The sequence below is a fragment of the Perca fluviatilis genome, chromosome 6 (assembly GCF_010015445.1).
Source record: "Perca fluviatilis chromosome 6, GENO_Pfluv_1.0, whole genome shotgun sequence".
Classification (NCBI taxonomy): Eukaryota; Metazoa; Chordata; class Actinopteri; order Perciformes; family Percidae; genus Perca; species Perca fluviatilis.
Genome location: NC_053117.1, coordinates 40,049,628 through 40,075,644, shown reverse-complemented (window position 1 = coordinate 40,075,644; position 26,017 = coordinate 40,049,628). Strand labels below are relative to the sequence as shown.

The 26,017-nt window shown below is 41.4% G+C and overlaps 1 protein-coding gene across 2 annotated transcripts in view; it reads left to right on the top strand.

The window, feature by feature from the left end:
* LOC120559991 (rabphilin-3A-like) overlaps positions 1-26,017 on the top strand; it is an 89,862-nt gene that overhangs the window by 55,587 nt on the left and 8,258 nt on the right. For both annotated transcript variants that reach the window (XM_039802073.1, XM_039802071.1), the window contains 8 exons: positions 607-690; positions 785-950; positions 11,342-11,515; positions 12,066-12,254; positions 19,013-19,092; positions 19,234-19,308; positions 21,275-21,384; positions 21,493-21,619. In XM_039802073.1, the coding sequence (XP_039658007.1) occupies positions 607-690; positions 785-950; positions 11,342-11,515; positions 12,066-12,254; positions 19,013-19,092; positions 19,234-19,308; positions 21,275-21,384; positions 21,493-21,619 (1,005 nt within the window). The remainder of the gene's footprint in view (positions 1-606; positions 691-784; positions 951-11,341; positions 11,516-12,065; positions 12,255-19,012; positions 19,093-19,233; positions 19,309-21,274; positions 21,385-21,492; positions 21,620-26,017) is intronic.

The window sequence follows — 26,017 nt, the reverse complement described above, 5'->3', positions numbered from 1 at the left end:
GTCTCTTCTCTATCGTCATCGTGTTAATAGCGCGCCAGGTGGATAAGCCAGTTTGTGATTGGTCCCTGCAGATTTGTAACAGAAGCAGGATAGATAAACGTACAGGTTTACCCAGCCTGAGCTGCAGGGAGAAATCAAACCCCCGGCAGAACGGGCTGGGGTCACCCAGTCTACGTTTATCTTGGATATAAAAGAGATTCTATGAGAACTTCTGCTGTAAATTTAACAAAAAAGAAGCAACCATTTAAATGTTTTTATAATGCACCAGGTTAATGTTCACATTAAGAACTGACCCCCAATTTTAAAGTAGGCCTACTACAACAAATTTGATATTATCATAATGCAGTGTGACAAAGAGTAGAAGCCATCAGGCAAGTGTTATCGAAACAAAGGACCCTAGGGTGAAATTACTCCGAACCATCACTTTAAGAGCCATCTCGAGTACAACAACACTGACATCAACAGCCAACCAAAGAAAACATGTTTGGCGATATCCTCGGCTCCAGATCTTAATTGGCAGGATGCTGATTTTGGTTTAGCAACAGGATAGACGGCTATAATGTATAAAAGAGCAGCTGTAAGTCTGTATTTCCTCCTGTGGTGTAGAACATGTGTACCAAGTGTGGCACCCAGTGCAGCAGTCGGCCCCGCGCCGTCTGGCTCTGCAAGATCTGCAGAGAACAGCGAGAGGTGAGTGCTTCACACCAGCTGACCGATAAAACAATTCACTTTCTCTCTGTTGTGAAGCCTATATATAACGCATGTATTTCTTCTGTTTTCTCAGGTGTGGAAGAGGTCCGGTGCCTGGTTCTTCAAAGGTTTCCCGAAGCATTTCCTGCCGTCGCCCATGCCGTTATCTAAAGCCCAGGCGGGAGCCCAGGAGGCGGCAGAGCGCAAAGAGCCGCCAGCCTCTGGGCCCAGGCAGGCAGCGACCCAACCACAACACCCAGGTACATTTAAACCTTCAGCTTTAGGGCCCTATTTTAACCATCTAGGCGCACGGTGTGAAGCGCCGGGCGCAGGTAAAGCAAGGCAAGGCAAGGCAGCTTTATTTGTAGAGCACATTTCAGCAACAGGGCAATTCAAAGTGCTTTACATAAAACATTAAAGAGCAGTTAGAAGACAATTAAAAACAATTTAAAAACATTAATAAACTAATTAAAAACATTAAAAGACAAGAATAAAATTGACAGTGCAGTATAACAATAAAGGTTACAGTGCAGTATAAGAAATTTAAGTTAATAAAATAGGTTATTTAAAGAAAAGCAACATCAAAAAGATAGGTCTTTAGCTTAGATTTAAAAGAACTGAGAGTTGCAGCGGACCTACAGGTTTCTGGGAGTTTGTTCTAGATCTGTGGAGCATAAAAACTGAACGCTGCTTCCCCCTGTTTAGTTCTGACTCTGGGGACAACAAGTAGACCTGTCCCAGACGACCTGAGAGGTCTGGGTGGGTCATAATGTAGTAGCAGATCAGAAATGTATTTTGGCCCTAAACCGTTTAGTGATTTATAAACCAGTAAAAGTATTTTGAAATCAATTCTTTGAGGCACTGGAAGCCAGTGTAGAGACTTAAGAACTGGAGTGATGTGATCCACTTTCAGCAGGTGTGTTTAGGGCGTGTCCAAATCCACTTTTTCTAGTTTGGTGGTGGTAAAAAGGGTCCCTGCGCCGGGCGCCTGGTTCTAAAGGGTTGTACTTAGTGTCTTCATTAATCAGAGGTGTGTTTTAGGCGTAACATGCAACCAACCAATCAGAGATCATCTCCCATTCCCTTTAAAAGCCAGGCGCGTTTGGACCTTGGAGCATAGAAGTAGATAACTTTATTGTCCCCGTGGGGCAGTTGGGTTTGCGGCACAATCGCAAGGCACTTTATAACAAGACATCAGACCTATGATACAAACAAATAATTCTTATATCAGACACTGACAAACAAAACATGAAGAATATACATCGCACAATACAATACACTATACACCCTTGGGGTATGGTCAGACCAGCTGGACGACTAGCTTATTCTGACTGATTTAAGGCTTTTATGGCTCGTGGTACGAAAGAAAATTTGGATCTGTTCTTTGTCAGAAGGGGTAAGCAGAAACGACGCATAGATGGCAGTAGTTTAAAAAGTGATGCCAGGGGGTGTGTGTGTGTGGTCACATACAATGTTATTGACCTTTCTCAGCAGTCTGTCTTTGTAAATGTGTTCAATGCAATGTGTTATCCCAAGTAACTTGCTGGCAGTTAAGACTGTTTTTCTGATTGTCTTTTTCTGAGACTCGGTGGCATTTCCGAACCAGCAGATAATAACAGCAAGTTAAAACACTTTCAATAAAAGCAGTATAAAACATTTGGAGCATTTTGTTATTGACATTAAAAACAAGCAGTTTCTTGCATTGCTGTTATGATGGAGGATTTGCACCCTAATATTTTTATTAGTAATCTTCTGCATGTGTGTGTGCTGCTGTGCGTCCCTGTGTGTGTAACAAGCATGGGAAACCGAAGTGGAGGTAACTCTCGAGATAGATACTGTATACTGTATAATTTGATACAGAGCAGTTATCAGCACTTTTACGTTTCTCCGCCATGTTTCATTCATAAAATAGTGATGTGTCTGTGTGTCTGAACAAAAATATGTAGTTTTTATATCGACTTTTGTATACATTATATATTCTAGTGTATTATCATAATTTGTTTTGCAAAATATTTTATTTTTTTACCTCAACCTTAAACCAGATAAAGACTTGCGCCCTGTGATCTTTGCCCCACCCCTGAGGGTTCCCCGGACCTCAGGTTGGGAAACACTGTTCCAAACTATCTGAGGTGCGAGTGAGATTGGAGAAAGATGCGAGCGAAGCCATTCGGTCCGTTGTGGCAACGCTGGCAAATATCCAGAAGTCAAAGCCAGAGCAAGAAGAATCTTTACCTGGTAGGACCAGGCTAATGTACCAGAGTGTGGTAGGACCAGGCCAATGTACCAGAGTCTGGTAGGACCAGGCTGGTGTACCAGAGTCTGGTAGGACCAGGCTAATGTACCAGAGTCTGGTAGGACCAGGCTAGTGTACCAGAGTCTGGTAGGACCAGGTTAGTGTACCAGAGTCTAGTAGGACCAGGCTGGTGTACCAGAGTCTGGTAGGACCAGGCTAATGTACCAGAGTCTGGTAGGACCAGGCTAGTGTACCAGAGTCTGGTAGGACCAGGTTAGTGTACCAGAGTCTAGTAGGACCAGGCTAGTGTACCAGAGTCTGGTAGGACCAGGCTAATTGACCAGAGTCTGGTAGGACCAGGTTAGTGTACCAGAGTCTGGTAGGACCAGGCTAGTGTACCAGAGTCTGCTAGGACCAGGCTAGTGTACCAGAGTCTGCTAGGACCAGGCTAGTATGCAGGGGGGGAACTCCAGATTTCAGTAAGGGCCACACTGGAAAATGAGAATCACATCAAGCGCCAGACATGTATAGTTTATTGCCATGCTTTTATTTCATCGTAAAAGTCACATATTTGACTGTATATTTTATAGTCGTCTTACGTACAGTTCGGTCGACATAAAACCCTAAAAAGGTCAGAAAAAAAAAGTTCCTTAGCCATCATAGAATTTTGCAAATCAAGCAAAACAATGATTACATTTTTAACAGTAACAGGCGACTCACAGCAACCTGTTTTCACAGCCTCAATATGCAAACTCTCGCCATAATCACATATGCTTACCCAAATCATGAACCCAAATGCGTGCATGCGTGTGAGATATTCCTGGCGCTGTAATCAAATATGCTTACCCAAATCATGAACCCAAACACCTCAGCGCAGACTGAAATCAATGTCAGCCCGACCACACGGCAGCAGGTGTGTGTGTTTTTTTTTCCAACTGCGTCTTCCCTGTGTGCGTGCGTCAGGCGTTATCTAACTCCAGAGACCTTGGGAGACAGAGACACAAAGGCCCGAGCCTTTTGTTATCATCCAGCTGCTCTGAAGACGCCGAGTTAAACCTTCAGACTGGTCTACACAGGCTGTGAGCAGCAGCGGTGGAAGAAGTATCCAGATCCTTTAGTTCAGTAAAAGTACTAATACTACACTTGTAACATACTCTGTTACAAGTTAAAGCGACCCATATTATGCTCATTTTCAGGTTCATAATTGTATTTTAAGGTTGTACCAGAATAGGTTTACATGGTTTAATTTTCAAAAAACACCATATTTTTGTTGTACTGCACATTGCTGCAGCTCCTCTTTTCACCCTGTGTTCAGGTCTCTGTTTTAGCTACAGAGTGAGACCTCTCTTTTTCTTCTTCTTCTGTACTATCTTTGATTGCACTCGCACATGCGCAGTAGCTCAGATCGTAGATCATGTCAGCTAGCTCCATAGACAGTAAAAGAAAGGCTGTTTTTACGTACGTATATTTCAGTCGACACATTTAGTGGAACCGAAATGAGGAACCGAAATTTGCGTTCTAATCCGGTCCGATTCCCACCGGTTTTGGTATCCAACCCTACAGCAGATATCTCAGTTACAACAAGATTGACCTACCAAAGCAGTTTGGTGTTTTTATACAGTACAGGCCAAAAGTTTGGACACACTTTCTCATTCAATGCGTTTCCTTTTTATTTTCATGACTATTTACATTGTAGATTCTCACTGAAGGCATCAAAACTATGAATGAACACATATGGAATTATGTACTTAACAAAAAGTGTGAAAAAACTGAAAACATGTCTTATATTTTAGATTCCTCAAAGTAGCCACCCTTTGCTTTTTTATTAATAAGGGAAAAACTTCCATTAATTAACCCTGACAAAGCACACCTGTGAAGGTAAAACCATTTCAGGTGACTACCTCATGAAGCTCATTGAGAGTACACCAAGGGTTTGCAGAGTTATCACAAAAAGCAAAGGGTGGCTACTTTGAAGAATCTAAAATATAAGACATGTTTTCAGTTATTTCACACTTTTTTGTTAAGTACATAATTCCATATGTGTTCATTCATAGTTTTGATGCCTTCAGTGAGAATCTACAATGTAAATAGTCATGAAAATAAAGAAACACATTGAATGAGAAGGTGTGTCCAAACTTTTGGCTTGTACTGTATGTGCGGTAATTATTCAGTTTGGGAAGTCCCATGATCTTTACAAAGCTAATGTTAGCTTAAGTTAGCTGCTGAGTAACGTTAAAAGCCCCTGACGCACCAACTCGACCGTCGGCAGAAAAGCCAGTCGGACTGATCAGTCGGCTCCACGAGGTCCAAAAAGTGCCTCAGAACACCCCGAAGCGATGCTGACTTGAGCTGTCTTCATGTCAGATCAACAAAGTTTAAGGTCAGTTTAAAAGATTTTCGTCAGATTTTGAGAGACTCTAGTCACGCTCATCCCGCTCGCCATTTCCAGGTTAGTGCTCCACCAATCAGATCGGTGAAGTGGTTGAGTCCGACTGCCCGCCCTCTGACCCAGGAAGTCAGGTCGGCCAAAATTAACGCCGATGGACGACGGGCACGGATCACACCGAACAGACTCGAGTCACCGACCTCGCCAGGCTACCGATAATCGCGTTGGCGTGTCAGCGCCAGTAGCGGAGATAGCGTGGGTGGGTGCGGCCGCCCCAGGGCCCCGTGCCAATTAGGGGCCCCTCAAACGCTGCAGATCTTGCGTCACTTGACGAGAACGGGGCTCTCGCCAAGTGACACATTGCAGATTATTAGCTGAAAGAAGCTAGTTACTGCATATGATCTCACATAGTGATATTCCAGCTCTTCTTATCAAACACACACATATATATATATATATATATATATATATATATATATATATATATATATATATATATTTTTATATATATATATATATATATATATATATATATATATATATATATATATATTACTATATAATGGTGCCATGTCAATTATATAGTGTGGCACTGATTGAGCGCACTTGGTGTGTTCCATCGCTGTCCATCAACTGTCGCTGTCCGTGGTGCTGAAAAATTGTTACTTGACTGGCAAACTGTTTTCTTTGTTCGTCAATACAAACTTGTCAAAACATGTGGCATTTCTTAGTGTTTTATTTGACATGTAGGCTTACTTGGCTCAACAAGTGACACATTATAACGTTTTTAATTTTAAAATGACTTGGTAGCAGAGGGCCCCATGATTAAGCTCCGCCCCTACTGTACTGAGCATCTAGCTCCACCCCTGGTCAGCGCCTTTACAGGGACAGGAAATCTATCCATGGAAAAAATATTTTCTTCAGCAGCTATCTTAGCTACAACAGGACTGAGCTAGCTAAGCAGTTTGGTGTTTATATGTGCGGTAGTTATTCAGTTTCGGAAGTTCCCACAATCTCTACAAAGCTAACGTTAGCTTACGTTAGCTGGCTGACTAAACAGGGAGGGACTACACATCATCTTTGTTTCTTTTTTTTTATTTTGAGAGCAAATTGCCCCACAATATGAACACAGTTTGATCCTAACTTTTATTTAGTTGGTAGGCTAACCGTTGTTGTATAATCACAATATTACACTCAAGGGTTTGATTATTGGCATGTTAAATCAAAACCTTCTTCTGTAATATTGCTTAAATAAATATTTTTCTGATTCTGATTGACTTTTGTCCAATACTTAGATTTCTGCACTGGCTTCCTGTTAAATTATGAGTTGATTTTTAAGGCCCTACTTATTGTCTGTAAGTCATTCAATAGTCTGGGCCCAAAAATGTTGCAGATATGTTAATTTTTACTGAGTTTAAGCTGGGTAGGACTCTCATGCAGATGGATCTTTTCAGTCTCATTAGATCATCTGCACTCAACCCTGCCTCCCGTTGCTCTTTTCAAACCTTTTATCTGCTTCCCAAATTTGGCAGCACCGCCCACTGTTGGCGAGGAGGGGGGTGAGGAGCTCAATTAAGCTGTCGGTGGGAAGGAAGCCTCATGCTGTGGCATGGCATGGCTCACATTTTATCACTTCACACTTTCAGAGTGATCACCTGAGCTGTGATTCCCCCCCATAAAATAGGGGGGTAGTGTAACAGCCTGGGAAAGGGAGATATAAAGTACATCCACAGACAGTTAAAGAAATGGACCACCAGATCCTGTGTCTCTGGACGGTGCTGGCTGAGCGTTACTGAGCAGCCTCCAACTGAGCTTGAAGACGTAGATGTGACGTGAGCAACCTGTCTGAAAGTGTGAAGTCTTCTGGTAGCTGTGCCGAGAGAAATCTCAATCATTCCCAATCTTACAGAGACGGAGAGCGTAGGTATATGTAAGGAGATAACATAGGCACAGGCTAATTACTGATCACTAACATGCTAGTTAACATTAGTCATTAAACCTAAACAGCTAACGGAAGTCCAAACTGCCTGTGAGATTCTCCTGTACTATACGGTAATTCCTCCACTGTGTGACAGTAAGTCTCGTGGTTATGACCCAATCGTTAGCCTATTTTTATAAAAGCGTCTGCTACGGAGCCATAACGTGAGGTACAAGGTAATGGAGCCTTTTATACATTGTCGTGTTTCTTTAGAAATAAACAACGGACAAATAGAGTCTTTAAACGCTTCAGATGTAAAGTTATTCTCTGTCAAAGTGACGCCAGAATGAATGGGAGTCAAAGGGATGCTAACGGGAGGTGATGGCTTGGTAGCATCAAAATGGCGCCATAGGAGGTACACGTTGCATCTCATGTCCCTTATCTGATGGCTCGGTCCTCGGCTGAACCTGAAGTTACCATAAAGCTCTTATTTCTGCCCCGAGGACCAAGGAGCGAACATCGAGGCGCTATACCCGAAGACATAGGTTTTCCTCCGTGGGTAGTTAAAGTAGTCAAAAAAATAATAAAGTAGAATAAAGTAGGCTCTCTTTCAACTCAGGACGGTGCCACTTCTCACAGATACAGATAGGACTGGAGATGAGAAGAACTGACACGTAACCGCGATCAGCTTCGTGGACTGACAGCGACATAACCAATCACACCATGACAGACGCTCCACTCAGCACCAACTGCAATGTTTAACTCCTGTTGTCCTCAGGTCAATTTTGACCCATTTTCAAAAAATGCAGAAATTTGGGTTTCTTTCATCAAATTGTCCAAAAAAAATAACGTGGATGGTTCCATACAACGCTCTTCACAAGTTAAATAAATGATCAGTTCACTAATTTCATTGTATTTGGGTGTTTAATTCAGTTTTATAGCATGTAAAGAAGACTTGATAAAAGAATGTTGAAAAACGTAGGAAAAAATTTCTAAAAAGTGACAAAAACTGAAAAGCTTAAAAAAAACATAAAAGAAACGCAGAAAAATATTAACAGAAACTTCGAAAAAACTGACAAAAGTGTCGAAAATAGATGACCAAAACGTTGGATTTTTTTAAGATTATTTTTTGGGGGCATTTTCTGCCTTTATTTTGACAGGACAGCTGAAGAAATGAAAGGGGAGAGAGGCGGGGGGGGGAATGACATGCACCAAAGGGCCGCAGGTCTGAGGCCCATCGAGAGACTTTTAAACCTCTATGTATGGGCGCCCGCTCCACCAACTGAGATATCTGGGAGCCCTGGTAGCCTACTGGCAGTCTGGCACACGTGAGTGCCATAGACTGTAAATATTAATGGACAAGGCATCCGGTTCGGTTGTGCTGCAAATGCAGAAGTGCCTTAAACCTGCATTATAGCTGAATTCATGCAGGGGGAGACTCCTTAAACCTGCATTATATCTGACTTCCTGCAGGGGGAGACTCCTTAAACCTGCATTATAGCTGAATTCCTGCAGGGGGAGACTCCTTAAACCTGTATTATAGCTGACTTCCTGCAGGGGAAGACTCCTTAAACCTGCATTATAGCTGACTTCCTGCAGGGGGAGACTCCTTAAACCTGCATTATATCTGACTTCCTGCAGGGGGAGACTCCTTAAACCTGCATTATATCTGACTTCCTGCAGGGGGAGACTCCTTAAACCTGCATTATATCTGACTTCCTGCAGGGGGAGACTCCTTAAACCTGCATTATATCTGACTTCCTGCAGGGGGCGACACGTGCGGTTGCAAAAGGAGTTCGGTTTCTGTAGAAGTCTATGAGAAAGTGACCCACTTTTCTCTTGATTTATTACCTCAGTAAACATTTTCATAATGAGTTTTATGGTCTCGATCGCTAGTTTTAAGTCTTCTCCAACACAGAATCATGTTAATTGTTTTGAATTATGGTCTCATTGGTTTTAAATTCGGCGATAAAGCAGGGGGTGTTTTAGGCTATGACATGATTGCCAGTTTATTTTTTTTAAAGATTATTTTTTTAGGGCATTTTAGGCCTTTATTTGTATAGGACGGCTGAAGACATGAAGGGAGAGAGAGAAAGTGAATGGCATGCTGCAAAGGGCCGCAGGTCAGAGTCAAACCCTGGCCCGCTACCTTCGAGGAGCAAACCTCTATAGGGGCGCACGCTATACCAACTGACCCATCCGGGCGCCCAACTCAACCATTTAAAACTGTCTATCAAACCAACCTATCACGGTAGCTGGAGCATATTGTTTGCCAGCTGATGTACAGTAGCTGGTACAGCTGCAGCTCGTTGTATGTAGGTCAGTGTCTTTGCAATGAAAAAGCTGCAACATCAAAAGTATCCAGAGGGACGAAGGGAGTATTACAGATTCCACTGCAGCAGGAGAAGTAGTGTGATTATTATGCGTGTCGACCCTGTAAAATAAAAATGGACGACAAGTCTTCTCTTCCTCCCGCTGTAACCAAAGTGAAGCCAAAAAAAGAGCTCAACAGTGACCGCCCTCTTTTTGAACGGCTCTGGAAGTAGTTTTCCCCCTTTTAGTATCTCCGTTGACGTTTCATTAAATCCTTAGATGAAGTTATATAAAAGTCTAACCAAAGCCAACCAGCTACGAGATGAACCGTGACCATAACACATTGGATTCGGCGCCAAATAACATTTTGAAAACAGCCTTAAAAAAAAGGCAAAGGTACAAGACTGTGTGCAGAAACCATCATAGACCTCAGAGGGAGCAGCTCGTTTTGCCATTTTGCGAGTGCTGTAAACATTTCCATGGTAACAGTGACCTCCAACAATCAGACACATTGCTGTAACGCTTAGGATTGTGGGTAGTGTAGTTCTTCTCCATGTCATTGCTAATAAAATAAGTTTCTGTCAGGTTCGTTAGAATCAGAATCAGAATCAGAAAAGCTTTATTGCCAAGTACGTTTACACACACAAGGAATTTGTCTTGTTGCCGTAGGTGCATGTCACATTAAAGCAACATGCACAGACACACCGAGTCGCCATATGCGGCGCCATCTCAACTCTCTCCTAACTCTCACAGGGATAGATGCAGCATGACATGAAGGAGAGGAGAGGGAAATAAAAAAGCGACTCTCAGACTATCCTCATAAAGATAAGAACAGTGTGGGAACAGGAAAAAACACCTCAGCACGTAAGCACCCAAAAAGTTAAAGTCAAAAGTTAAAGTCAAGAACAACACAGACAATGAAAATTCTTTAGGAAATTTTATTGAATAAATTACGAATTAAATTTGGCGGTATGGCTTCTGTTCAGAGGAGTCTCCTGACCTCTCATGAGCACCACGAAAAAGCCGAGAGTCAGGGGACAGCAGCAGCATTAGGGAACGCTCACACAGTGTAAGACAACAATGAAATAGAAGCCTATACCACCAGGGGCGGATCTACCGGGGTGGCATAGGGTGGCACATGCACATGCCACCCTAACAGAAAGCCTTGCCACCCCTGCTGCCACCCCAGTTGGCAGCAACAAATTAAAAGTTATGGCCAATTTGACCATTTACGAGCTCCAATCTACAATGTCCGACTGCAGTCAGTCAAAAACTGTTTGCTTCGTCTTACCTTAATGCCTTTACTGTGATAATGCCCCTTACTTCTATCCTACTTCTATCTCCTATTAAGTGAGATCACATTGTATGGTCAATTCAAATGCAGGACATTGATTGCATGAGATTTGCAAGTTTGTCTGTATGAGTTTGTAAATGGCAGCCTGTGCCCTTTTGTAGTGTGTATATACTATTTCTCATCATTAAATTCAGTATATACACGTCTGCCATATGTTGCCAGCCCTCAAAAATTCCTGCCCCCATCTTGCCACCCCATAAATATTTTTCTAGATCCGCCCCTGTATACCACGGTATACACAGACTGTATGATATTAATGGACAGAGCATGTGTGATGTCACCCATTGGTTTGTGGAGATCAGCTATGAGTTTGCCGTTACGGGCGCAGCCATCCTGGTTGCGGATGTAATTAATCTAAATAAAGGAGAAAATGAACCACACTGTTGAGCTCTATGTACAGTGTGTGTCTGTGTGTTTACTGTATTATGTTATTCATTCTACTTGTAGGACCCGAGCCGCAGGGCCGCGCCGGTTACCCGTCTGTGGCCCCTAAACCATCAGTTGCACGCATGGCGACAGGCGGGGCGGGCCCTGAAGAGGTGGCGCCGGGCAGCCCCGTGGTGATGAAGAAGATGGTGCCCGTCCAGAGCTCCAGACCTCAGCCGGCTGCCGCCCAGCAGGGTGAGAGAAAGCCACATCTCTCTCATGCAATGTTAATGTGGCCTTAATGCAGGGGTCCCAGAGGGCCACACTGGAAAAAGAAGATTCACACAGAGGGCCAGACTTTGTTACTGCATGTCACTTTATTTTTTTAACATTTTGGTAGCTTTTTAGACGAGAAGCCAACAGGCAAGTGTTATTTACATAAACGTCTGGTGTACTTACAAATTTTTCCAATCCATCATTTATGACTGCATAACCTATTTATACTAATGTAGAAGTTTGGTATCATTTCGGGCATTATTAGTGGGGTAACTTACGAGATACAAGCCTGGGTCCATTAGCCCCTGCGCTAAGCTATTCAGCTGATAACGCTAACTCGTCCAATGTTAGACCCAGGTGAAAAAAGCTTCTGGGGTGTTTGGCTCGAGGTCATGGTGCAAAGGACCCTAGGGTGAAATTACTCCGAACCATCACTTTAATGTGTCAGTGAGAGACTCTCATAGGAATGAAATATGTTGCGTTCCTATTGTGGTGTTGTGCAGTCTCAGATGATTGAATGTGCTTGCAGGCCCAGTGGCAGGAGATGGAGCATCGTACTCCTCTGGTGCGGTTCCTCCGGAGCAGAGAGCGCCTCTCGTAGCAGCCAGAGAGGACCGGAAACAGCCCGTTGCCTACAGCGCTCCTCCCCCCGCCCGACAGCAACCTCCCCCGGCTGAGGAGGAGGAGGAGGCCAACGACTATGACTCCGATGAAGCCAGTGAGTACAACATCTGCTCACTCTTCCAGGGAGTAAGGTGGCTGATGTGTGTAGATTAAAAGGGTTACTTACCCTGTTTTCTTAGTGACTGATGGAAACAGCTGTCTTTGATGTTGGTCGAATATAATGCAAGACCGCAATGTAATGTTATTATTCTGAGTGTGTGACAACATTATGGAAAGGATCCCTACAGAGATAGACCTTTTAATTAAAGAGTAAGATCCTTTTAGTTTAACATGAAACAGCCCCGAAATCACCATCCCCAAACTACACGACCATGAAAATAATAAACTCCAGCATATCCACCAGACTACGTAAATAATCAGGACTTATGGAAAGCATGTAGCCATCTGACACCTAAGACCCATGTAAATAATCAGGACTTTCGCGTGTATAGAGCAGGTTGCGGCCATCTCCACCAGACTCCATGTAAATAATCAGGACTTTTAGCGTGTATAGAGCCAGCATATTTCCACCAGACTCCATGTAAATAATCAGGACTTTTAGCGTGTATAGAGCCAGCATATTTCCACCAGACTCCATGTAAATAATCAGGACTTTTAGAGTGTATAGAGCCAGCATATTTCCACCAGACTCCATGTAAATAATCAGGACTTTTAGCGTGTATAGAGCCAGCATATCTCCACCAGACTCCATGTAAATAATCTGGACTTTTAGCGTGTATAGAGCCAGCATATCTCCACCAGTCTCCATGTAAATAATCAGGACTTTTAGCGTGTATAGAGCCAGCATATCTCCACATGTAAATGGGTGAATTAAGGGTTTATTTCAACCAAACCAGAGTGGTGATTGTTGGAACAGTGGAAAGATGAACCAAGACGGCTTTTGATAGTTTTCAGTGCCAGCCCGAGCCTTTTGGGGGCCCTAAGCAGAATTTGATAGAAAAGTCCTAAAAGTCCTGATTATTTACATGGAGTCTGGTGGAAATATGCTGGCTCTATACATGCTAAAAGTCTTGATTATTTACATGGAGTCTGGTGGAGTTTGGTGATGGTGATGTCGGGGTTGTTTCATGTTAAACTAAAAGGATCTTACTCTTTAACTAAAAGGTCTATCTCTGTAGGGATCCTTTCCATAATGTTGTCAGACACTTAGAATAATAATCTGAGTCTGTCAATGTTTAGTGGACTGAATCTCGCTCAATACAGGAGCAATTTTGTCACTAAGTTACCCATTAAGTAGACAGCACTTAAGCAGGGCCGATGATATAATATAAATCAAATAACACTCAAGTCCTCAAAGGAAGACACTCAGAAAATAAGGTTCTGGGTAAAAAAAAAAAAAGAGAGAGAGACTGCCCACACACATTTTCTTTGGAGGAGTTTCGTTGCCTAGCGTAGCCGTTGGGGAACAAAATGATCAAGTGTCATTAGTTAATTTTTCTCTTATATAACGTAACTTTTCTGGGCTGCGATTCATCACCAACGTGATGTTCCAAAGACACAAAGATCTCCAAACAGAGATTAAGAAAGAAACTAGTAATAAGCAGCAATAGCTCATCAATATTTTATTTAGGTTTTTGGGACATCAACCCCCATGCACCACCCCAACCTGCCTCATCACATAGTGGCCATGGTCAGTGTTGGGAAAGTTCACTTTCTACATGAACTAGTTCAAAGTTCAGTTCACAAATTTTAAAATGAACTAGTTCAGTTCATAGTTCATACTTCAACATTTTGAACTAAGTTCACAGTTCCCAAAATGAACTTAGTTCATAGTTCTTATTTTCCATATGTTGCCGCGAGCTATTTATTTTTCAAACTAGTCTAGTCGGGTGCTTCAGTTCAGCGTGCCATTTCAGGTTTGCTGTGGATGTGTGTGTGTGTGTGTGTGTGTGTGTGTGTGTGTGTGTGTGTGGTTTGCTGTGGATGGGACTGAAGTGCGGATTTTCTTTTTGAAAGCCGGCGGGCAAAGTTTGCCCAGAAATGTCAGATGTTTCCATCCTCACCGAGCTCGTTATAAAACGTGTTTAAATGATCGTACGAAGCCTCCACGCTGCTTTCTGATTGGATGACCTATGTGGCGGTGAGACACTGGTGACTGTTGCCAGATTGGGTGTTTTTCCCGCTACATATTTAGGCCTGTTTACGGTGTGTTTTAGCCCTGGTTTTGACCTGGAAGGCTCTATAGAAATCTGGCGCGCTATTGGACGAAGTTAAACTGAGAGAGCGTGGCGTTCACAGACACCAGAATGAAGGAGTTCACGGTAACGTTCATCAGGCGGTAATGTACGTTACAGTTCACGTTCACCCCAAAATATGAACGAGTTCATGAACTATCGTTCAACACTGGTTATGGTCATGTTAGTGGCTTAGTCTCCGAGAACGAGACGCCATGACGCAATTAGTAAGCGAAACGTTAGCGACTAAAACGACTTTTGAATGTTCCACCAAAACAAGTTCCTTCCAGAGGCTATTTTGCAGAGGCACCGTGGCTCCGTCCGGAGCTTAGCCACGCCCACGACAATCGTGATTGGTTTAAAGCAGTGTTTCTCAAATGGGGGTACGTGTACTCCAAGGGGTACTTTGGAGGACTGCAGGGGGTATGTGAGCGCTTTTTTCTAAGTTTTTGTCGCTGTTTTTGAAGTATGTCACTTTTTTTTAAAAGTTTTTGTCGCTTTTTGTCACTATTTTCTACCTGTTCTTGCCTTCCTTCCTTCCTTCCTTCCTTCCTTCCTTTTTTCTACTGTCTTCTTTTTTCGCCAAGTTTGTCGAAGTTTTTGTCGCTTTAAAAAATAAATTCTGCCTTTTTCAAGATTTTTGTCACCAAGTGTGTCTTCCTTCTTCCTATGGTGTGTTTTTTTTTAGAAGTCTGTCACTTTTTGTGTTGCTGTTTTCTAAGTTTTTGATACTATTTTCCACCTATTCTTGCCTTACTTCCTTCTTTCTACCAACTTTTTCCAAGTTTTTACATGTTTAAAAGTTTTTGTCGCCTTTTTTCATCAGCATTTAAATGTTTTTTTCAGTTACATGGCTGTTGTTTGGTAAATCTATCGCTGATCAGGGGGTACGTGGCTTAAAAACACAATTCAAATGGGGAACATTATGGAAAAAAGTTTGAGAACCAGTGGTTTAAAGAAATGCCAATAAACCAGAGCATGTTTTTCTACCATCCCAGAATGCTGTGTGGACTAGCCAGACCTTCCTCCACTAGGGCTGGGGACCCAATTCAATACTTATTAGGCACCGACCGAATCTCTAAAGTATCGAGTATCAAAAAATGCCTCGTCATTCAATACCCAATTTCAACACCTAAGGAGGAATCAGCGTCAGTGAGCCAATCAGCACGTAGCATGCTTCTACCAAGATCTGACAATGTTTGTGATTGGCTGTCTAACGTTGCACGTTGTAGAGATACGCAGGAAAAACTCTATGTTACCACTAACGTAGTCGGAGCTGGAAAAGAAATACTAAAAAAGATTAGTGCCATAATTTATTTTTGTTTCATAAAATTGGTATCGAAAAAAGCATCGTTTAAAGGTCCCATGGCATGAAAATGTCACTTTATGAGGTTTTTTTAACAGTAATATGAGTTCCCCCAGCCTGCCTATGGTCCCCCAGTGGCTAGAAATGGTGATAGGTGTAAACTGAGCCCTGGGTATCCTGCTCTGCCTCTGAGAAAATGAAAGCTCAGATGGGCCAATCAGGAATCTTCTCCTTATGAGGTCATAAAGAGAAAGGTTACCTCCCCTTTCTCTGCTTTGCCCGCCCAGAGAATTTGGCCCGCCCATGAGAGAGAGATAGAGAGAGAGAGAGAGAGAGAGAGAGACAACATGGCTTTCAAACGAGCAAAGTGGCAGTTAGTCAAGGCCACACCCCCACCCTCCACCTTGCCCCCCCCTCTCTCCTCCTCAGTAGCTACAGACACAGAAATGGCACATCCTAAGGAAAGCTCATTGTGGGACTGGCTCTAGTGGCTGTAATTCTGTGCCAAGGCTGAATTTTGGGAAAGAGACTTCAGATACAGTATTAGGGGACCACTAAGGTCTATATAAAAGAGACTTCAGATACAGTATTAGGGGACCACTAAGGCCTATATAAAAGAGACTTCAGATACAGTATTAGGGGACCACTAAAGCCTATATAAAAGAGACTTCAGATACAGTATCAGGGGACCACTAAGGTCTATATAAAATAGACTTCAGATACAGTATTAGGGGACCACTAAGGTCTATATAAAATAGACTTCAGATACAGTATTAGGGGACCACTAAGGTCTATATAAAAGAGACTTCAGATACAGTATTAGGAGACCACTAAGGTCTATATAAAAGCATCCAAAGAGCACAATCATGGGACCTTTAAGAACCGGTATCAAAGTCACGGTATTGGTATCAGTACCGCTATCGAACATTGTTTTAACCCTATCCTACCGGCTGAGTGTCTGAAACCAGTCGGCATCGCGGGACCAAACTGTTCCCACCATCACATCTCCGTAGAGAACAGACACGTACTGTAGCTATTTCTGCAGTTTTCTCCCTCCCAACACACACAGGGGATTGGATCTAAACCCTGTTGGCCCTGTTGTATCTCAAACTATTTGCACAGATAGCTCCATATTCCCGGACCTCAATAAAATAAATTAACACCCAATCCCCCAGCGAGAGAATGAAGGCCGTGTGATGCCACAGGCGCAGGACACAAATACCACAGCACCGTTATCATCATTAAAATGGGGTGTGAAGGATATAAAAAAAAACTCTAGTTGATGCATCACTATGACTTATTGATTCATGTCTTCCTCTGCTTTTGTTCACTCGCTTATTGATTACCCTGCTTCGATAACATACGGCGCTTATCATTTGTCATTTTCAACCCAGCTCGATAGACTTTCAGTTTCAGCGAGGACTGTTGGTGCAATTTATAGATTGAATGATGAATTATTACCAGCAGACTTGAAGAGAGAAAACAAGCATCAGCCCAGTATGTCTAAGGAGCCCTGAGGGGAACTAACCTGACTCCACCAGATGGATCGCTTCGCATTAGCTCGGCATATCCATCTGGGAACTTTCCGTTGGAGAACTTTTGGGAAGGGGCGAAAATCCTGGTTAGCTGATAGGATAAACCATCTGTCTATCTACCACCTATAGTTGGTGATAGACGGGGCCAAATCAACCAATCAGATCAACGAAGCGTGTGAAAATACAACCATGAGCCAGGCTACCCCTGCTGCTGCAGGCAGAGCATAGCTCGTTAGCTCAGCAAGCAAGCAACATGTCGGTAAAGGAGATTTGCCGTTTGTGTAACGAGAATTTAGGAATAAAAGGCACCATTTCAGGTTCCTGGTCCATATTCCAAAAGAAGGATCCAAGAGGAAAAAGCATTAGCGAGCAGCTAACAGAATTAGGGCTACCGCTGTCTGAAAATCTAAACCCGCCTCAAAACCAACGCTGATTGGTCGGTCGTTTGGCGAACGGCTCCAAATGTTCTCCATCTCAAGATGCCAGACTGATCTGTGAGTGGAAAACTGGAGCTCGCCAGATCAGGACGCTCTCACGAAGCTAGAGGGGAACAGAGATGCTGCCAAATTGTCATTGACTATGTGTTTTGCTTTATTTAAAAAAAAGAAACACCCCATTTTCTTTTTAACTTAAATGATTTGAAGGAAATCACTCATGTCAACCCGTACGTTAGGGTGAAATTAAAGAGTAATTTTGGTTTATTTTGTTCTACCTGGATGCTATTTCCACATGCATTGGTGTCTAAGTGAACTAAACTCTTTTAAATTTGTTCAGTATTGAGCAAGAACGCTGTAACTGGCAGTTGTGAAACAGGCTGCAATGTAGCTTTAATGGGCAATTGTGCACCTTCACTTTCGTCCACCAACATTTCTGTTTTTGCCGCTGACAGACTCAGATTATTATTATAAACAAGCTGCAATGTAAGGTTATTATTCCAAGTGTCTGACAACATTATGGAAAGGATCCCTACAGAGATAGACCTTTTAGTTAAAGAGTATAATCAGGACTTTTAGCGTGTACAGAGCCAGCATATTTCCACCAGACTCCATGTAAATAATCAGGACTTTTAGCGTGTATAGAGCCAGCATATCTCCACCAGACTCCATGTAAATAATCAGGACTTTTAGCGTGTATAGAGCCAGCATATCTCCACATGTAAATGGGTGAATTAAGGGTTTATTTCAACCAAACCAGAGTGGTGATTGTTGGAACAGTGGGAAGATGAACCAAGACGGCTTTCTATTTTTTTATTTAGTTTCTGTCCACTTTGAATGAAGTGTGTTTTACGATGATAAAAGTCCTGATTATTTACATGGAGTCTGGTGGAGATATGCTGGCTCTATACACGCTAAAAGTCCTGATTATTTACATGGAGTCTGGTGGAGTTTGGTGATGGTGATTTCGGGGCTGTTTCATGTTAAACTAAAAGGATCTTACTCTTTAACTAAAAGCTCTATCTCTGTAGGGATCCATCCCATAATGTTGTCAGACTCTTAGAATAATAATCTGAGTCTGTCAGCGGCAACAACAGAACTTTTAGTGGACGATAACTGACTCTGCACATCTGTCCTGTAGGGTTACATTGCAGCCCGGTTCACAGCTGTCGGTTACAGCGTTCTCGCTCAATACTGGACCAACTTCATAGATTTTTGTTCACATCAGTCACTTAGACTTAGGGAAAATAGGGTCCAGTTTAAATGTTGTAACATTACAAGAGAATATTTCCCTGTTTATACTCTAGTAGTCTAACGTAACGACTGGTCTGGGTCTCTTTCAGCCACCCTGGGCTCTCTGGAGTTCAGTCTGCTCTACGAACAGGAAAGCAACAGCCTCCACTGTAGCATCCTCAAAGCAAAGGTACCACTCCTCTTTCGCTCACACTGTGAGGCAATTACAATCAAGTGGTTTATGTCAAAAGACTCCTGAAAGGCACTTTGGCTTAATTGCTCTCCGCCATTCATGCCGATGTAATGGACACGGTGCTGCATTTCTCCTCAGGGACTTAAGCCCATGGACTCAAACGGACTGGCAGATCCTTATATCAAACTTCATCTGCTGCCTGGGGCGAGTAAGGTAAAAGACGCACCTTTCCTACATTCAGCTTTTACTTCCTTTAAAAGATTTATTGCCCTAATGTCTTGCCAAGTAAAAAAAAGAAAGGAAAGGAAAGGGTGGTGATTTCTGACTGCTTCTTCTGCTAGCTCAAGCCTGACACCTTGTGGTGTGAATTTACAAAATCATAACACACCAGCATGGAGATGATGTCAAGAAATCCATATCGAGACACTGCACATGAAGATACAAACACACATAAGACGGTACAGAACTAGAGGTGTTGAAATGAATCAAATAATCGATGCATGGAATCATGGACGTGGACGATGCTGCATCGATAATCGTCCGGCTCATAATCGATTATTTCTGTTTACAATTTAACGTAGGCCTGACAACATTTCTGTTTACATATTCTGGTATGTTTTGCACATTCAGGAAGTGCCATGTGCTCAGTGCTGGATAGTTTTATGCATCCAGTTTATTTAGTATTAGAGCACTGCAGAATGTTTGGTTTTTGAAGCTTGAAAAGCTATGAATTAAATATCCTACATGGCTTTAATAGAAACATGGATTTGACGCATCGTGATGCATCGAGATATCGAATCGAAGACATGATAATCGTAATCGAATCGGGAGATCAGTGAAGATTCACACCTCTATACAGAACACAAACTCAACTATAGATGCATACCTTAAAACTCAAACAAACTCTGAACTCAACAAGACATTTTGTTTTTCTTATAATATATTCTGTTAAGCCTTGTGTTGGCTTCCATTCGACCGAGTACTTGTCGTCCTGAAAGTGTCTGACGTTTTTGTCGCTTTTATCGACACTTTTGTCTCTTTTTTTCAATGTTTTTGGCTCTTTTTTTGACTTTTAAGGCATCTTTTCACTACCATTTATAAACACCACTAACACCAACTTATTACCAGTTTTACATTTACTACATTTTTGGAATTCATGGTAAATAAACCTCATTTATAGGAAATTATACTTATAATGCAGAAATTATGAACTAATAGACTCATATTAAAGGAAGGATAATAATAACAGAAGGGTATATGTCAACGTTCATTCTGGTTTTGAAACTTTTTCTTTTTTTTTTCAAATGCAATTTTATTTTAATTAAACACCCAAAAGTCAATGAAAGTAGAGATCCTATCTTTTGTTGTACTTGCGAAGCGCATTGTGTGGAATCATCCGTGTTATTTTTGGGTAATTAAAATTAGGTAGTTAAAAGGAAACCCATATTTCTGATATAAACATTTAGAAAAAAAAAAATATATATATATACAGTACAGGCCAAAAGTTTGGACACACCTTCTCATTCAATGTGTTTCTTTATTTTCAAGACTATTTACATTGTAGATTCTCACTGAAGGCATCAAAACTATGAATGAACACATATGGAATTATGTACTTAACAAAAAAGTGTGAAATAACTGAAAACATGTCTTATATTTTAGATTCTTCAAAGTAGCCACCCTTTGCTTTTTTTGATAACTCTGCAAACCCTTGGTGTTCTCTCAATGAGCTTCATGAGGTAGTCACCTGAAATGGTTTTACCTTCACAGGTGTGCTTTGTCAGGGTTAATTAGTGGAAGTTTTTCCTTTATTAATAAAAAAGCAAAGGGTGGCTACTTTGAAGAATCTAAAATATAAGAAATGTTTTCAGTTATTTCACACTTTTTTTTGAGAATCTACAATGTAAATAGTCATGAAAATAAAAAGGAAACTCATTTGAATGAGAAGGTGTGTCCAAACTTTTGGCCTGTACTGTATCTATATTATACACTGCTTACTCTACCTTAGTCTACCTCTTCTAAATATTGAGAGGGACGTATCTCTGCATCTTCCCCAGAAATCTACGCCTATATCTACAAGTAAGAACCTGAAAATGAGCCTGATGTGGGACCTTTAATCACTGTGATGTAGTGGAGAATTAAAACATGTCTTTGTCCTGATCTAACCTGCTTCTAACAGTCTAACAAGCTGCGCACAAAGACCTTGAGGAACACCCGCAACCCCGCGTGGAACGAGACGCTCACCTACCACGGCCTGACGGATGACGACATGCAGCGTAAGACCCTCAGGTGGATACCACACCTCAGACAGCGTCCAGTCGAGCCCTCGGCTAATGTGCCCTCACTTGACTCTGTGAAGCTGTATGTGATTTATTTGACTCTCTTCTTGATTCGCAGGCTGTCTGTCTGCGACGAAGACAAGTTTGGGCATAATGAGTTTATCGGGGAAACCCGAGTGGCGCTGAAGAAACTGAAGATGAACCAGAAGAAGAACTTCAACGTGTGTCTCGAGAGAGTCGTCCCTGTGAGTCAAACTCAATCGCATTCAAGCCATGCTTTGTGTTCTCGTTGTATGAATCTGTTATTCAGCGCTGGAAGAAGTATTCAGATCCTTTACTTCAGTAAAAGTGCTAATACCACACTGTTATAATTAGGGATGCACTGAATCCAGATTTTTGGAGTTCGGCCGAATACAGAATCCACTGGTTCAGATTCTGCCAAAATCCTCCTCCCATGCTCAGTCCATGAACGCAGTAAACACATTAAAGGTCCCCTCTTTGGATGCTTTTATATAGGCCTTAGTGGTCCCCTAATACTGTATCTGAAGTCTCTTTTATATAGACCTTAGTGGTCCCCTAATACTGTATCTGAAATCTCTTTCCCGTAATTCAGCCTTGGTGCAGAATTACTCATAAGAAAGAACTCATTAATGTTAAAAAACCTCATAAAGTGACATATTCATGTCATGGGATCTTTAATGAAGTAAACTGTGACTGTCCTTCCTTTGCTGTACCTGAAGTTGCTGCATTCTGGCTGCTGTCTGGAGATTCCTTCGTGCACAACTCGTATTCTTTCAGATGTTTCAGACCAGATGTTGTAACAGCGGCCATGTTGTGTATAGTTTAGGGTCCTCGCCACCACCAGACCAATCAGCATTGAACAGATTGAACATGTAGCTGGACTTGAATGGCCTTCTTTTGACTGAAAGTTCTGCCAAACAACAACTTTTTCTGCTCACCAGATCCATGTCCACTTTCTCACAGCGTACTGCTCACCAGATCCATGTCCACTTCCTCACAGCCTACTGCTCACCAGATCCATGTCCACTTTCTCACAGCCTACTGCTCACCAGATCCATGTCCACTTCCTCACAGCCTACTGCTCACCAGATCCATGTCCACTTCCTCACAGCCTGCTGCATTGAACGCTCCACCTACGTAAACACCTTCCAGTCATCAACGGCGCCGTCACTACGGCGACCAGCGTAGCGCGCCGAGTGCAAGCGTAGGGTTCGGTTCCCTGGGAAATAACTCTAAGGTTCAGTCGAAACCCAACCCTGTCAAAAAGCCCAAATATTCAGCCGAATCTGAAGCCAAATGCTGGATTCAGTGCATCCCTGGTTATAATACTCTGTTACAAGTAAAAGTCCTGCAGTGGAAATGTTACTTCAGTAAATCAGTATCATCAAGAAAATGTAGTTGAAGTATTAAAAGTAAAATCCTCCCATTTTAGGAACTGTAAAGGATCCAAACACACACACACACACACATGCACACACAGTTGTGTGTTTAATGGTCTCTTCATCTCAGCTGTAGACTTGTAGCCGTTATATTGTCGGCTAGTTTAATTTAGAATCAAACATCAGATTTTATAAACTACATGTAACTAGTAACTAAAGTAACTAGTAACTAAAGCTGTAACAGATGAATAGTGGAGTAACTAAAGTAACTAGTAACTAAAGTAACTAGTAACTAAAGCTGGAACAGATGATGTAGCGGAGTAACTAAAGTAACTAGTAACTGCAGCTGGAACAGATGAATGTAGCGGAGTAACTAAAGTAACTAGTAACTAAAGCTGTAACAGATGAATGTAGCGGAGTAACTAAAGAAACTAGTAACTAAAGCTGTAACAGATGAATGTAGTGGAGTAACTAAAGTAACTAGTAACTAAAGCAACTAGTAACTAAAGCTGTAACAGATGAATGTAGAGGAGTAACTAAGGTAACTAGTAACTAAAGCTGGAACAGATGAATGTAGGGGGGAACTAAAGTAACTAATAACTAAAGCTGTAACAGATGAATGTAGCGGAGTAACTAAAGTAACTAGTAACTAAAGCTGGAACAGATGAATGTAGTGGAGTAATGTAACTAGTAACTAAAGAAACTAGTAACTAAAGCTGTAACAGATGAATTGTGGAGTAACTAAAGTAACTAGTAACTAAAGCTGTACCAGATGAATGTAGCGGAGTAACTAAAGTAACTAGTAACTAAAGCTGGAACAGATGAATGTAGCGGAGTAACTAAAGTAACTAGTAACTAAAGCTGTAACAGATGAATGTAGCGGAGTAACTAAAGCAACTTGTAACTAAAGCTGGAACAGATGAATGTAGCGGAGTAACTAAAGTAACTAGTAACTAAAGCTGTAACAGATGAATGTAGTGGAGTAACTAAAGCAACTAGTAACTAAAGCTGGAACAGATGAATGTAGTGGAGTAACTAAAGTAACTAGTAACTAAAGCTGGAACATATGAATGTAGCGGAGTAACTAAAGTAACTAGTAACTAAAGCTGGAACAGATGAATGTAGTCGAGTAACTAAAGCAACTAGTAACTAAAGCTGGAACAGATGAATGTAGTGGAGTAACTAAAGTAACTAGTAACTAAAGCTGGAACAGATGAATGTAGTGGAGTAACTAAAGCAACTAGTAACTAAAGCTGGAACAGATGAATGTAGTGGAGTAACTAAAGTAACTAGTAACTAAAGCTGGAACAGATGAATGTAGCGGAGTAACTAAAGTAACTGGTAACTACAGCTGGAACATATGAATGTAGCGGAGTAACTAAAGTAACTGGTAACTAAAGCTGTAACAGATGAATGTAGTGGAGTAACTAAAGTAACTAGTAACTAAAGCTGTAACAGATGAATGTAGTGGAGTAACTAAAGTAACTAGTAACTAAAGCAACTAGTAACTAAAGCTGTAACAGATGAATGTAGAGGAGTAACTAAGGTAACTAGTAACTACAGCTGGAACAGATGAATGTAGCGGAGTAACTAAAGTAACTAGTAACTAAAGCTGGAACAGATGAATGTAGGGGGGAACTAAAGTAACTAATAACTAAAGCTGTAACAGATGAATGTAGCGGAGTAACTAAAGTAACTAGTAACTAAAGCTGGAACAGATGAATGTAGCGGAGTAACTAAAGTAACTAGTAACTAAAGAAACTAGTAACTAAAGCTGTAACAGATGAATTGTGGAGTAACTAAAGTAACTAGTAACTAAAGCTGTACCAGATGAATGTAGCGGAGTAACTAAAGTAACTAGTAACTAAAGCTGGAACAGATGAATGTAGCGGAGTAACTAAAGTAACTAGTAACTAAAGCTGTAACAGATGAATGTAGCGGAGTAACTAAAGTAACTTGTAACAAAGCTGGAACAGATGAATGTAGAGTAACTAAAGTAACTAGTAACCAAAGCTGTAACAGATGAATGTAGTGGAGTAACTAAAGCAACTAGTAACTAAAGCTGGAACAGATGAATGTAGTGGAGTAACTAAAGTAACTAGTAACTAAAGCTGGAACAGATGAATGTAGCGGAGTAACTAAAGTAACTAGTAACTAAAGCTGGAACAGATGAATGTAGTCGGAGTAACTAAAGCAACTAGTAACTAAAGCTGTAACAGATGAATTGTGGAGTAACTAAAGACAAAAGTGGAACTGATGATAAAAGCTGACAAAGTGGAACAGATGAATGTAGGAGTACATTGCAGATGAATGTAGCGGAGTAACTAAAGTAACTAGTAACTAAAGCTGGAACAGATGAATGTAGTGGAGTAACTAAAGTAACTAGTAACTAAAGCTGGAACAGATGAATGTAGCGGAGTAACTAAAGTAACTGGTAACTAAAGCTGTAACAGATGAATGTAGTGGAGTAACTAAAGTAACTAGTAACTAAAGCTGTAACAGATGAATGTAGCGGAGTAACTAAAGTAACTAGTAACTAAAGCTGTACCAGATGAATGTAGCGGAGTAACTAAAGTAACTAGTAACTAAAGCTGTACCAGATGAATGTAGCGGAGTAACTAAAGTAACTAGTAAGTAACTAGTAACTAAAGCTGTAACAGATGAATGTAGCGGAGTAACTAAAGTAACTAGTAACTAAAGCTGGAACAGATGAATGTAGCGGAGTAACTAAAGTAACTAAAGTATCTAGTAACTAAAGCTGGAACAGATGAATGTAGCGGAGTAACTAAAGTAACTAGTAACTAAAGCTGGAACAGATGAATGTAGCGGAGTAACTAAAGTATCTAGTAACTAAAGCTGGAACAGATGATTGTAGCGGAGTAGCTAAAGTAACTAAAGTAACTAGTAACTAAAGCTGTACCAGATGAATGTAGTGGAGTAACTAAAGTAACTAGTAACTATAGCTGTACCAGATGAATGTAGTGGAGTAACTAAAGTAACTAGTAACTAAAGCTGGAACAGATGAATGTAGCGGAGTAACTAAAGTAACTAGTAACTAAAGCTGGAACAGATGAATGTAGTGGAGTAACTAAAGTAACTAGTAACTAAAGCTGTAACAGATGAATTTAGCGGAGTAACTAAAGCAACTAGTAACTAAAGCTGTAACAGATGAATGTAGTGGAGTAACTAAAGTAACTAGTAACTATAGCTGTACCAGATGAATGTAGTGGAGTAACTAAAGTA